Source organism: Rhineura floridana, chromosome 6 (assembly GCF_030035675.1).
Source record: "Rhineura floridana isolate rRhiFlo1 chromosome 6, rRhiFlo1.hap2, whole genome shotgun sequence".
Classification (NCBI taxonomy): domain Eukaryota; kingdom Metazoa; phylum Chordata; class Lepidosauria; order Squamata; family Rhineuridae; genus Rhineura; species Rhineura floridana.
Window position 1 is genome coordinate 76,401,390 of NC_084485.1, and position 15,376 is coordinate 76,416,765.

Below are 15,376 nucleotides of genomic sequence, written 5' to 3' on the forward strand. Positions count from 1 at the left end.
TTCCTGCAGTCTGTACCCTGTAATCACAACATGGAAATGGTTTTACAGCCAGACCTGAATCAGCAACAAACTCTCTAAGGAGGTTGCCTAAGGAATGCAGCACTGATCCACTAGAGGGAGCATGACAGTAGGCAGATTGGAATAATAAGGTTTTGAGCTCTTTGCTAGGCATCTTGGCTCCCCAAAATGGCTTAGAGCCAGATGCATGTTTTGTTTTGTCTTTGCATTTTTTTTTTTGAGATTGAATATGCTGCACACTTCTGAACATTAACTTGTGAGAAACTCATAAACTCTGAAGAATGCACAGGGTGTTCTGATTACTCAAGATAGTAATCCAGTTTCAGAAGAGCCTACATCCAAAATGGCCAATAAAGGGTACAGCTTTGGGACTAATTCCCCAGTCAATAAGTAGCCTCCAACTCAGGAGAAGTGCTCTGATTTTCCCATTGGTGAAGAAACACCTTGGGGTACAAGCTGCCAGAGTCTGCACTGATACCAGTTGAGAGGCATGTGCAAACAGAGCTAGACTTATTTATACAATTAAGATTCAGAAAGGTTTTTTTTATTATAATTATGATGTTATTTTGAGTTAGCATGTTCTTTAGACAGAACAAGGGATTCCAGGATATTTAACCCATATTCAACTGATTATTGACTTGGGTCACTCACATAGCTCATAAGTTTCCCTATGGAACTATGAATATCCTCAAGGGATAACAACAATTACACAATCGCTAATCTAAGGGTGGCAAAGGATAAGCAAAGAGCTCCTGATCTTGCCAAGGGTTTCCAAATCACTGTCAACCTTTGATCTATTCCTTGAACATACAAGTCAGAGGTAAAGCTCACTTAGGGGTTGCTATGCCAGGAAAACTGATCATAGAATCGCACACTGATCCACCTGTTATTTTGTGTCGGGGTGAAAAGCTTCTGTTCATGCCAATACAAGCTTTTCTTCCAATGCAAATAGTAGACATAAAGGGCCAGTCTCAGTTGGGACCACAGCAGGGGGTACAGAGCTAAAGCCCTCCCTACCCTCATCTACCAGTGTCCAGAGCTTGGAAAAGTTACTTTTTTGAACTACAGTTCCTATCAGCCCAATCCAGTGGCCGTGCTGGCTGGGGCTGATGGGAGTTGTAGTTAAAAAAAGTAACTTTCCAAGCTCTGCGTGTCCTCCTCTCCCTCTTTCTCTTATTCACTCACCCACACATTCACTCACCACACAGTATTCAATGCTTAAAAGCCATTCAGGCAACTGCTACTTGCATGAACTGCTACTTGTGTTTCATCTAGTTTGGCCCCTAGTGAAAGCATTCATTTGAACCACATTGGAAAACATAGCCCACACCCTGTGATTAATGAGTTCAAAAGTCTCCAATATCTATCCAACATGCTAAGTTATTCTGCAAATTTGTGCCCATAGAATCCCTACTCTTTAGAAATCCAGTGGTCTGCACTGTGTGACTGTGAGATTCTGGCCCTTTGTGGGCATGTGTAGTTTGGTCATGTATGGATCGATGCTCAAAACAGTTACTCTAATACAAAATGAGGACAAAATATTATAATTATGGCACTCCCCCTTGTGAGTGCTAGGGCTATGGGCACTCTGTGGAATGCACATTGAAGCAACAAACAGAAGCAGCCAAACAATTTTGCAGAGTGTATGACTTGTCTGCTTGTCACCTGTCCAGCCCAATCAGGGGATGTTACTGCCTGGGTGTAGGATTACAGGACAGAAAGAACCTGCTTGGGCCCCCAGTTATTTTTACAGATTTCTTGTTACCCTCACTGGTAACAAAGGGAGTCACGATTGAAGCAGTGAGTCAGAGAGACCTCTAGAATGCCACAAATGTCTTGTTTAGGAATTCTGGTGAGGGGGCAGGTCTCTTGGTGGAAGGCAGCACATATTGGGACTTGTGCTCTGTCCATCCAGCTGGAAAAAGAAATGTACTTACGTGGTAGCTCTGTTGAAAAAGAAACAGGCATTCATTGCCCAGCAGGTGGCCAGTCAACTCCTGAACTCTGCTGTGCTCTTCTCTGTCCCATCATGCTCTCTTCTCCTTAGCATTTGAATAGGAGTGTCCTGACTCCTGAATAAAAAGGTTTTGTTCAGCTTCATATGAGCCATACTGCCTCAGCACTGGAAGAACAGATACAAGCCATACGGTAGTAAACCTGTTCCCTCCAGACTTCCTCTGGGAATTAATATCTGGTGACAAAATCTTTGAAACATCCAGGTTCCATTCAAATGTGAAGAGGCAGTTATGTCATGATAATAAAATTGAACTGTCTGGTTGAGAGAAATACAACTAGATTTGGAGGGGTGGGAGTGGGAATGAGAGATAAAGGTTTAACTACTCTGGGAATTGGCTTTCTCCTGAATCCCTCTCCTCTCAAGGTTGCAGGCTAGGGGTGAGGAATCTTTTTCAACCAGAGGGGCACATTCCCTGGCACAGAGGACCAAAAATTGCCATTACCATTTCTGTTTTTATGACATTGTAGCATGGACTGATTTTGGTCCATCTGCTGAACTGATGGTGTCTTTATCTCTTTTCCTACATTGTCCTGCAGTTTGGCCGTGTAGCTGATGATGCTTTTACCATGGACTTCAACTACCCACTTTGTGCTGTGCAAGCCTTTGCCATTGCCCTGTCCAGCTTTGATGGGAAGCTGGCCTGCGAATAGCACATCATGCCTACATGGCACTGAGTCTGTGCCACTAAGGCAAAAACCCTCCTATCTGAACTAACTGCTTAACTGGTATTCCTAACTGTTTCCAACACACAACTGGGAAAAAATACCCTTGCATAATCAATAAGCATGAATGCATATTCACAGAGTAGGTTTAGTAGGCAACACCATATGCACACACATGTCCTTGGCATTTGTCTTGTGAAAGAAGCAATGCTCAAACCCAGCAAACAGCTGCTTTAAGCTGCAGTGTTCTGGAGAGTCCATGACTCTAGGAAACTAAAAACAAATCTCCCAAGGGATATGGAACCAGCTAATAGTCTCAGGCTATCAAATAGTTCCTGTATATACATACTTAACAATCAAGACTCTGTTGTTTGGCTCCTTGAATTCCAGGAGCATTTGGCTTTTTTAGATTATTTGGTGAGTGGGTGGGACTCTTTGATAATTTATATTTTGCATGTGGAATGGAAGCTGGTTTTTCCCCTCTTTACTGATAATTATTGATAAAAGAGTAACCGGGGGGACAACATCCAATTTGCTGTCCTTTTAAAAAGCATGGTTTGTCCAGCTACTAATATAAACCAGTTACATGTAAATGTCTCAGTTGTTTGGGGCGTATTTAAATGAATTTATAGAATCTGAGATCTGGACAGCTTCCTTTCAGTACTGTTGTAGGACTGGGGGCTGAGCTGGATGACCTCTCAGAGTCCATGGAGATTATTTCAAACTGGGAGAGACAGGCTTCACAAGTTTTCTTGTTATCACGAAGAGTTGGCTTCTAGTCTACTCCAGCTGCTATGGTTTGCCTTCTCCCACTAAAATTTATGGGGAGCATATAGGATAGAGAAATCTATAAGAGTTTTTCCATGCAGGTGTGGGAGGGTGTTCTTTACCTGTGACTGCAAATTGCTGGTCCCCCACCAAGCCACTTGCTCCCGAGGGTGAGCTGCCACTCTTGCTTAACCTCCTGCAGTTTACTTTCCTTTGGCTTGCTAGGGTGTTTCCAGATGGTCACTATTTCCAGGTGGCATTGAATCACACAAAGGCAAATCCAGGTTGCACAGTTATAGCTGATCGGGAGCTCTTGCACAAGAAACCCAATTTTCCCAAGAGATCAGACTTTTTTTATATAAGGAAAGTGAACTGGAAAGTCCAGGATAATACTTGATTTGACACAACATCCCTGGAAACAAATGAGATTGAATGCTCATTAAATTGCCAACGCCATTTAGGCTGTGAGCACACTAGTTACCTACAGCAAAGCATTTCCATAGGCCACACCTGGAGGGGAAACGGGTTGATTTGCCAATCAGCTGCAAAATCTCTTTAAAGCAACTAAAAACACACACATTCAAACTGATGCCACCAGGTTTTACAGTAAAAAAGGGCTAGGTTTTTGACTAGTGTTGTGTTCCTCCGTTTTCAGAAAAGAGAGGTAAAGACACACTGGAATCAGGAGAACAGTAAATGTGTCTCTACCCCTAATCTCCCTCCAAACAAATCTGAATGAATGCTCAATAAACAGATTGTCTGGAAGCACCCCTAGTTCCTGTAGATCTTTGTGCAACTTTTCATTTTCATTTCTGGTGACCTGTTTCAAGTTAGTCAAATCCTTTTAATATTCAAATACTGACTCAAACATCTTAAGAGTTCATCTGAGACAGCTATTCACCCACTTCCTGGATGCTTCTCACCAACCCCCTACTGAGAATTCCATAACTAGATTTAACCTCTTGCAGCTTCCAGCCTACTTCAGTTGTGTTTCATCATTAAGCTGCAGAGAGGCCTCCATTCGTTGATGTCCCAAGACTTCCATTTGCTGTTGGTTCTGCTGGAACATCAACTTCATTTGGTCTTGGAGTGATGCTGCCCTTCCTCCATTCTAGCTCAGACCAAACATCCCTCACTTTCTCCCCAAGGAAACACAGTCCCACTTCTAAAACCAATGTTACACTCACCCTAATTCTCCAAGCAGTGATATTTCAAGATTGGAATCAGGCTTAGTTTCCTTTTAAAGGGTCACCAGAAGTTCTGATGTTTTGTTATACATTCCTTTATTTACAAATACACAGTTTGAGCATAGGTGGAGGTTCATAGCTTAACACTCCAATAACAACCCACTGCTCTCACATCAGGTCTATAGGGAAACATCTACCAGATCTACCAGAGCCCAAACAAAAAAAACAAAAAACCCAGCTCTGTCCTCAGACTCTTCCAGTTTTCTTTTTTCTAAACCTGCAGCTTCTTCACAAGACAGCTTGATGACATCATCTCCCACACAGATGAGGGAAACTAAGCCTCATTCCGAAATGACTCCCTCCTTCCTGCAGAACCCAACCACTGAGAGCAATCTCCATAACAAAGGAACGGTACTTAGCCACATGGCCAGGTCCATAAAGGCAATCTCCAGCAATCCTACCAGTTCAACCAGTTTGGCATACCACACTCGAACAATCAAGAATCACCTGGCTGGAAGGAACCACAAAAGGTCATCCAGCACAATCCCATAACAATACTAACATCCAGTGTAGCAGGGACAGCACAATTAAAACACCTCAGATATATATATGCGTATAAGATATTTCAAACAATTAGTAATTTGGTTGACAGAGAGAGAGCTTAGCCTACATATGACTCAGATGCTTGTCAAGAAGAATCTTCTGTGTATAGGCTGTGCATGTGAGGGGCTCCTTTGGAATCTGTTTGAACGGTAATTTCTTTTCAAAACCCATACATTAATAACATTATCCTATATTATAATCCCCAGAAGTGCTCCCTTGTGCTTTTTTTTAAAAGTCAGCTTCATATTCTCTATTGACTTCAATGTTATGCCATTGCTTTCACCAGAGTAGGACAAGGCTACTCATCTGCTGCTCCTAATAAATAAGGAATTTTCTGTATTTTACAGAGTACCAAAAATGAAGCACAGATCCCTGGCCCCAAAAGCTTACAGTCCAAATTTAGATGGGGAGCCAAAGGTAATAAGAGAAGAATGCTAGCAAAGGCTGTTAAACATACTTAGGCTTCACTTTAGTTAAGACAAAAGCCACTTCCAGATGACTTGTTTACTGAACACTGTGATGTTCCTGCTTATAGTGTAAATATGGTAAGTGCTGTTTATATAGAAGACATATGGTAAGTGGAGTGAAAGAGGAGGGGGGAGTACATGAGCAGTAGAATGCTGGATGATTGGCTGAGCTTTTGAATGGCTGGGAGTATAAATGGAAGAATGACAGTTGAATCTGGGTGGATGTTAGTAGGGTGGAGAAGAAGGTGTTTGGTGGTGGATGTTGGGAGTGTGGAGAAAGAGGGAGTTGGAGTTCTGATTAATAATAAGTCAAGTACAAAACAGGAATAGATGAAACCATACGCTTGTGAAACATTCTAAAACTAATCTTGTTATTTCTGATATTTAATAAATACTTATTTGGTTTACCAAAGGCCTGATCCTTGGCTGGGGGATATACATACCAGAAGGGAGGGCAAGGTAATTACCAAGGCTGAACAGAAACAGTATCTAATGGTGGCAGCGGTGAAGGGAGGAATAATAACAATTCAAGTATCCAGAGCAACCCAGAGTTGTATGCGTTATCTATAAAGATACAAGGGGGTTGGGAACAGCATAAGCACGCAGTCACAAAAATAACCAGCTAGAGAGGGACTCAGGCAAAGTCTCTGGGAGTATTGGTTATAGGACGTGACTGGTGGTGCTGCCTAGCAGGGGGATCTAGTGAGATCTGTGCTAGAGCGGAGTGAGAAACCATGTAAAGGACGGTCCGGACTGGTGGTATCCCTGGTGGTGCCTAGTGAAAGGCAGTAGCCACAAGCAGGTGTGAACCTGACAGGGAGAACCAGGGAAGGACGTCACAAACACTCATTCTCATTTGTTTGCAGAGAGGTTAGATGGCATTGTGTTGGAGCAAGTGTTATCCCACACTTTCCAGTGCATTTTCCTATCACGTTCTTTATCGCAAAAAGGCCTACCTTTGGGGGAAGCAGTTTGTTGCACAAGATCTTCCAATCAACTATACCAGCCTGAATTTGCTGGTATGTGATTGAATTCCACCCCAAAACAGCAACAGTCTAGAAATGCCCAAAAGCTTTAGGCAGAAGAGGAGTTTTGAGAAAGGATTTTTAAAAAGAAGACATTAGTGGTGCCCAAACTGCTGTGTAGGGTACAAGGTGCAGTATGGAAGTGGGAAATCATCCCCAAACATCTTTCTAGACTTTGAAAATAATTTCTCCATCCATCCTCATCACTCATGGCTAACGTGCAGAAAGAAATGTTTACTGGGGAGCAGGGGAGAGATCACTAACTTTCCTCTATTGTCCCCATATAAATGCTATTAATAAGAGTTTGAGAGTTTAGGAATGGGGTTTAAAGTAAGCTTGGAGTAAGTGGTATTTCTGACAGAGTGCTAATGCAAATATTTCCTAAGAGGTAACTGATATTAACCTTCATAGTGATAGTGACTAGAAAGCATACACACCATACATTTAGCAAGGGCTGTGGCTCAGTGGTAGAACATCTGTTTTACATCTAGAAGGTCCCAGGTTCAATCCCCACAGCATCACCAGTAGGGCTGGGAGAGACTCCTGTCTGAAATCCTGGACAGCTGCTACCAGTGTAGATAGTAATGAGCTAGATGGACCAACGGTCTGACTTGGTATAAAGTAGCTTCCTATTTAAAGTTCATGACTTCTCTCAAAAAATTATTAGAACTATAGTTTATTAAGGGTGCTGGGAATGGCACCTCTGGGGTGGTAAACTACAGCTCCCAGGATCCTGTGAGGGGAAGCCATGTGCTTTAAAAGTATGTTGTGTATTCAGCTGTGTACAGTTTCCTTCGGTTCCCCTTTTGAATCAGCAAGAGTTCAACATATTCTACACAAATATGTTGTGCTTTCTTTAGTTTTACATCATATTACCTGTTTGACACTCTTAATTATATCAAACTAAAAGAAAAAGAAAATCAATACCCAAGTAGACGAAAACAGCATACACAAATTCCTGTGTTATAGAGGCAGCTGGGTTCCCCCTCCCCATCGGTCCTCCTGTTTTCCAGCATGGTTGGAAAAGTGCTAAATTCTAGAATGGTTTAGATCCTGTAAATTATTACATCAATGGGTCCATATTAAAGAGTGGGGAGAAGGGGGAAAGATGTCAGAAACCTTCAGGCCTCTGCTAGGTGTCTTCCCTTTGGCAATTAATAAAGCTAACAATAACAATTAATTACAGCTCACGTGTACAAAACATATTTCAACCTTCCTTCCACACCTACTTAGATGATTCATCATGACTTGGAAGACATCTACCATCCCACAGTAATAACACACAAATGCATGAGACAGGAAGTGAAGGCTCTTTCTCTCTCTCTCTCTCTCTATCCAACTGAAGCCCAGAAGAAATAAGGGTTGCAGTTACTTAAACCACTCCAGTGTCCTAACCAAATGTAAGCATAGCTATTCGCACATAAAACCACCACAGGAACCCCCATGAGGACATGTGTCCTCCCATGACTTCTGAAAAAAATAAATCATACCCCTCATCGATACTCTTGCAAAGTGTTACATAGTGACTCACAGAGAAGAGCACCACACCTTTTGAGTCACTGTCACCAAGCACTTCCTGCAACAGTCTGACCTTCCCACTGATGCTTTCTTCCCTTGATGGCCTTCCCCTTCAACCAAGAAATGGATCAACCTAATCCTGCTTAGCTTTCATTGAAAGTACAGTCTGATTAAGGGCAAAGCAAACTGGCATACACACTCACAAAACAACAGGCAGGATTGGAAGAAGGCATAAGCTTCTGTTAACAGCCCACTCCACGCATCTGATCTCCTGATATCATGGAAAAGATTCTCAACCCCCACGCCTCCTATTTATGATAGAGAAGGGAAATTCCCAACAGCCTAAGGCCACTGGTGCATGAACCCTTAGGATAAATCTCTACAACAAAATAAAACAGGCAACAAGGACAGAGAGATCCTTATTCTGGGATGACATGAACTGACTCAGAGATGTGCACACTCTGGTTTTGCTTCTATAGTGTGTACCCCAAAATTTATGAACAGGCGCCAAAGGATAGGCCTTCCTTATGAACAAAGGAACTGAAGTGAGAGTTGAGGACATATAAGAGAGGAAGTAGTAGCAGCCCTTATTTTTATCAAGGAGAAGCGATAGGAACTCAGAGCCGACCTTTTACTTTTATTTGGTATGCATAGCTTCTGGATGTATGGTAAAGCTTCATTGGTCTGTCAAACAGTCTGTGCTAGTGCCCTTCCTTTTCTTAGCGTCTGACTCTCTGACTCTTGCAACTTCCTTCTATTCTCTTGCTACTTCCCACACAGCAGGAATTAAAGCAAAATGAAACACAGAATGCCTCATTGGTTAGCCATGAATATGCCAAACTGTAGGAATTGGATAGAAGCATCAACAAGAAGGGCAATCTATGGCAAGCATCACGCCCACTGTTATGTCTGACCAGTACGTTTATTAGCAGCAGCAGCAGTACTTATGGCAGTAGTAATATTTATAACCCACTCTTCACTGAGTATTTCAATCCCAGAGCAGGAAATAATGAAACACAAAAAGACCAATGACAAACAATACAAAATGCAGAAAAAGATAATGTACAAAAATTACAGAATCCATAAAAACAAGTCCAATAAATATCATAAATAATTTAGCAACTACATCATAAAACAAACAAAACTAAGCAATGAGAAATATTACAATGTTCAGTTTAACCAAACACCTGCATGAAGAAAACAGGACATAAATAAAACTGCTAAGTTTATAATGCCGTTGTACAAATCTATGGTGCGACCACAATTGTAATACTATGTACAGTTATGGTCACCTCACCTCAAAAAGGATAATGTAGAGTTTGAAAAGTTAAAAAAATGGGCAACCAAGATGTTTAAGGACATGGAGAGACTCCCATAAGTGGAAAGGTTGCAGCATTTGAGTCTTTTTAGTTTAGAGAAAATGCGAGCAAGAGGTGACATGACAGAAGTTTATAACCTTATACATGGCATGCAAAGAGTGGATAGAGAAAACCTTTTCTCCCTTTCTTACATCACTAGAATTCATGGACATCCAATGAAGCTGAATGCTAGAAGATTCAGGACAGACAAAAGTACTTCTTCACATAGCACTTAGTTAAGCTATGGAACTCACTCCCAGAGAAGTCAGTGATGGCCACTAACTTTGACTGCTTTCAAAGAGGGTAAGACAAATTCAGGGAAGATAATTATATCAAAGCCTATGATGCCGATGCTCTGCCTCCAGAGTTGGAGACAGTATGCTTCTGACTACCAATTGCTGGAATCCTCAAGTGGGGAGTGTGCTCTTGTACTCAGGTCCTGCTTGAGGACTTCCCATGTGCATCTGGTTGGCCACTGTGAGAACAGGATGCTAGATTAAAAGGGCCATTGGCCTGATCCATCTTGTTTTTCTTATGTTCTTATGATATCCATCCAACAAAATAACCAATCAAACGGCCTTAGCAACAGTTCCCACCCCATCTCTCACCTGGGGGTAGCATTTAGTTTGGGAAATAAACCAAGTTATTATATCCCTGGTAATTATTCAAGAAGGGAAACAGTGAAATGTATATATGCACTGAGGAATAAGAAAAGCTTAGAAACTAAAAATTAAATCTGGCTCCTCTGGTTTCAACTATAGCACCACTTCCTTCTGTGCATTGATATTTCTGTTTCTTCTTATTAAAAAGAGAAGTGAATATGAATAATTAGGACCAATGTTTTAGATGTTTACTCTGCTCACTCTCCACTTGCACAGGAATCTGTGCAGGAAAAAGAAAGCTGTTATGTGTCCTTCCTACTCTATAATCTAGAGCAGGAGTGCCAAACCTGTAGCCCTCCAGATGCAGTTCGACTCCAACTCCCATCGTTCCTGCCTATTGGCCATGCTGGCTGGGATGATGGGAGTTGGAGTTCAACAACATCTAGAGGGCCACAGATTCCCCACTTCTAGTTGAAAGACTGCTATACCTTGGTCCCCCTTCAGCACTGTTTCCCAATTCTCAATAATCTAAGAAAAATGTACATGATATTCAAGAGTCTCTTGAATATCATGTAGCTTTACACTGTTCAAGGTCGTTTCCATGCAGCAGCATCTTACATTTGAAAGAATGATGACTGGCCATTGACTAACTAAAGTGATTGATTCTTTCATCTCAATCAACACCAACTTAAGTCTTGCACTTTTTCCTCACCTCCAGAGCCTTCACACATTTATTAAACTGGAGAACCAACAACCAAGCTGCTTTCATTGATCAGAACTTATATGTGATTTCAACTTTGGGTTGATTTACCCAACACAAAGTCCATGTATGTACATCACTCTGATATAAGAAACATTGCAGATTCCATGTATGCATCCTTATATATGATCATAAGCATCCATTTTTGACCGTTTAACTGTATGTACATGATGTGGCATAAAGCCTCAATTACTGAAAGATTTGAGTGACATGTACATATGATATAATGTGTACTCATCAAGCCATAAATCTGATAAATTGGACTATTTGTAAGAAATTAATCTTTGTGAAACAGACCCTATGAAGAAGGTTCAAAATAACTTCAAGAAGAAGGAAAAAGGGGAGCATGGCTTGTGCACACACCTAATGGCAGCTTGTTTCCAAGTCTCCACTGCCTTTGGGAGGATTTAGGCAATCAATGGTAACTGTATCCTGTATCAATGCCTTTTGAACAAGAACAACATTCACTGTAAGGATTTAGCTAAAGGCACGGGGCATGCGAGGACAGCAAGCAAAAATTCCTAGACTTCTTTCTGAGGAAGAGATTGATGTGAGGGTCCCAGAGCTTCAGAGGACAGAAGGGAAGGCAATAAGGCTCAAAGAACACAACGGGTGAGAAATCTACCAGCAAGCAGGATGTCAGCGGCAAGTGAAACTGATGAATATGTGAATAACTTAGGGGAGGCACTATCAGCAGACTGGGGTGGCGGGGGGATGGGAGGGAGCTGTTCAGCCCCAGAAGCAAAAATTGAGACTCTTTCCTCCAAGTTGGAGGGCATTGTTCAAACGGCAAATAAGGCAATGCAGTAAGGCCTAGACAATCAGATTGAATTACAATTATTAAAAATGGCAGCCTCAGACATTAGGTGTAGGCAGGAGGAACACGAGAGCAGAGAGTGTAGAAAGAATTTCAAAGTGAGGAGGGTCTGGAGAAAGAGGATGGGTGGACATGCTTGTCTTTATTACACACTATATTAATAACATGAACTTGGGTTTACTATCAATACTGGTGACCTGGAAAGGGCACATTGCCTAGCAGAACACCTATTTTGCACTGATGATGCCCCTTGAGATTTAGGGCTTAATTGGAAAATGCAGGATACCCTCTTTAAGGTGCTGCACAATCTTAGAGAATAAGAAAAAACCACCAAACTTTAATGCCACTTTTTGTTATTTGGGGGGGGGATCTATTTACATCTGAAAAAGGTTATTTATTTAAAAGCATTACTAAACTGCTTAATATTTTTTAAATCTTTAAGCTGTGTACAAAACACACACATAAAAAGTGGTATAATAGGAAGAGGAAGAGGATGCCTGGGTGGTGTTTCTGGATCAGTGAGAAATTTATGACTCCTGGAACTGTCACCGGAAGGCCTGTTATTATGACACTTTCAGCCCACTCTTTCTCCACAGGTTCAGCTAATGGCAAGCCAACTGGTTTTCTGTTCAGCCCAACCAACTAAGCCTTGTTCACTGCTTTTAGTCTAATCCTTACCTGTCCGTCTATCCGTCAGTCCTAATATAAATACAAACTACATCAAATCTAGGGTGTACAACTTCAGTATTTTTCTTTAAATCAGTCTAATGGGTTTTGGATGAACCCTCACAGGCTTGCTCTGACCACCTCAACTGGCCCCATTGGCTATGCCCTCTACTGGCTGCACATTCAGCAAGCATGAGAAGAAGTCCTATGCACAATCAACACAAATGAGAGCTATTATGGTATCATGGTTAGAGCGTTGTACAAAGACTTGGGAGATCAGGGTTCAAACCCTCTCTCAGCCAAGAAGCTTGCTGGGTGACCTTGGGTCAGTCACAATCTCTCAGCCTAACCTACCTCAGAGGGTTGTTATGAGGATACAATGGAGAGAGAGCAGAACCATGTATGTCACCTTGAGCTCCTTGGAGGAAAGATGGGATATAAATGTAACAACAACTATAATAAATTTCTTCTACATGTGGAAGTTGCTATGCACACAACACCTTTTCTCATACTGGCTAAACACATAGCCAGCAGACACTGTAGCTGATGGGCATGATAGTGGTAGTTTGGAAGCAGAGATAGCCCTAGTTGTGGCCCACTCACACATCTTGTTAAAGTACGAGAGGGTTCATCTGAACCCATCTTCTGCAACACCAATATAAAACCTACATTGCTGCAATATACGTTTTATTTCTTTTCTGTTTCCCACTAGCAACATTCATATATTCAACAAAGGCTCTTTTTGGTGTCTCATGTGAAAACATTTGCAGCACAATCCTATGCATTGATACTTAGAAGTAAGTTCCATTGTTTCCAACGGTGCTTACTCTCTAGAAAATTAGTTTTATGCTTGCATCTACAATAATTCTAAGCACACTTACTTAGAGAAGCAAGTTTTAATTGCTATAATTGAGGCTTACTTCCGAGCAAATGTGCTAAGGAATTTGATGTTAGTAGCACAAAGATGAAAAGGAAAAGACAAAAACATCTAACAAATAGAATCAAACAAACAGCACCTTAAAGAATTGCCGCAATAGATAAGCAGTTAACAGTGTACTTATTCAGCCTACAAAAACTACACAACAAGCAGAAGACACTGTCAGCTACACTTAACAAAAATCCTAACCTAAACTAGCTGTAGTGCTAGGAACAACTGAAAATAATTTAACACCATAAAAAAGGCATTTGCAGAATTCTTTGCTCTACAAAATGTGGAATTGTTTTAGACTCAGGAAGATCTTACATAGATAAAAATAAATAACCAAATAGGATGAGGAAGTTTATGTGGGCATGAAAAGAGTTTTGGCTATAAGAAAATATTAAAAACTGAAGGAACTTCTGACTATAGGTCAGGCTTAAATTCGTTTTCTTTGGAAATATATTTTTGTGGATCCTAAACTGAAACCCATTTTCCATGAACAAAGCACTTTCTCACAAATATTACTTGGAATTTAGTAATGCATGTTACCAAGGTCATTATATTTATTGCTGCAGGGGCTCTCAGGGCTAAAACTGGAAATCTTGAATTTGTTTGCTGATGCACCACATGGTAACTCATCTTGACTACAGGGTGGTGGGTGAATCCTTCCTTGGGCAGCAAAGAGCCCCTTTGCTTTCAAGTGGCTCCACCTATCCAGGCTGCCTATTGGCTCCTCATGACCAGAAAGGGGTGGGAAATTTGTGGCAGTACTGATGTTATTGGACCAGCTCCCATCAATCCCAGCCAGTGTGGTCAATTGTCAGGGATGATAGGAGTTATAATCCACCAACATCTCAAGGTTCATAGGTTTCCCATTCCTGCTACAAAGCTTCCAGTTCCCAGGACTTTGTCTGGGTAACGGTAGTATTCCTTGGCTTGAATTGCAACTCTTGAGAACTGTGATTTCTGTCTCCTGACTCTTGGTTGATGGCTTAGCTGTGACAGCATGTCATTAGGAAGGTTGTGGAATTCATTTTCTCTGAGGTTTTCAGAAAGGTTAGAGAAAAATCCAGCTGTGATACTTCAAGTGTAGGATAGTTTGCCTCAGAACAGGGTGGTGGATTAAGGTCAGTGGTTATCTAAGACTCAGTCACGATGCTGACAAGGTTTCTGCCAGAAGAATGGCAGATGTCTATTCACTGTTGCTGGAAAGAAGCATCTTGTCCATGTAGGCTGAAATGACTATTAATTGGTATTGACCCAAAGCTGGCATCACAAATGTGACTTGGTTTTCAATAGGATAGTCAGGGAAGCTCCCAATATTCTCCAGTCAGAGGAATTGACCAGCCTGCTACATTAGTTGTTTATTCACCACAAGCACCTGGCTGGCTTTTGAGTTACAAATCGTGATAATGCACTGGAAGTCTGTACAAACCAGGCGGGAACAGGTTTCTTTGCAACAGAATGGAACTGCTCTCTAGTCACTCTAGATTACATCCGTGAAATGCTGTTGCAGCTACATCCTAATTTTGAATGGTGGCAATTCAGCACAAGTCACTAAATCACTCCATATAAGATTGCACAATAATTAGGCACTGACTATGCAATCCTGTACCTTATTTATCAATTTATTTAGGCAACTTATAGCTCACTACCTTTCAGTCAAAATGATTCTCAAAGTGAGGTACAATTACAAAATTAACAATATAAATAAAATCATAAATCTGCAGGGAATAGGATGAAACCAAGAGCTGGCACTAAGACAAATGAAACAGACCTAATAATTTAAAGCCTGCCCAAAACAGAAAGCCGTTAAAAAGCAGCAAGGTCCTAGATATTCCCCACAACAACAGGAAGCTGGTTCCAAAGGTTAGGGGCTACCACTGCTGTTGGGCTCTCCCTTCCTCCCCCCACCCCATGCACAGCAGAACGTGCAGGGGAGCAATTTTGTACCCAAACTCCTGTGGAGAGACACCTCAGGCTGCAAAG

General features: G+C 41.5%; 1 protein-coding gene across 5 annotated transcripts in view; it reads left to right on the forward strand.

Annotated features, from left to right (window-relative positions):
• TULP1 (TUB like protein 1) overlaps positions 1–15,376 on the forward strand; it is a 74,309-nt gene that overhangs the window by 50,424 nt on the left and 8,509 nt on the right. The window contains exon 12 of one of the 5 annotated variants that reach the window (XM_061630406.1): positions 2,556–3,232. The exons of 3 other annotated variants lie outside the window; for them this stretch is intronic. In XM_061630406.1, the coding sequence (XP_061486390.1) occupies positions 2,556–2,685 (130 nt within the window). In that variant the 3' untranslated portion in view covers positions 2,686–3,232. Of the gene's footprint in view, positions 1–2,555; positions 3,233–15,376 lie in introns of those variants that run through there. One more of the 5 variants, XM_061630404.1, reaches the window with a different exon arrangement.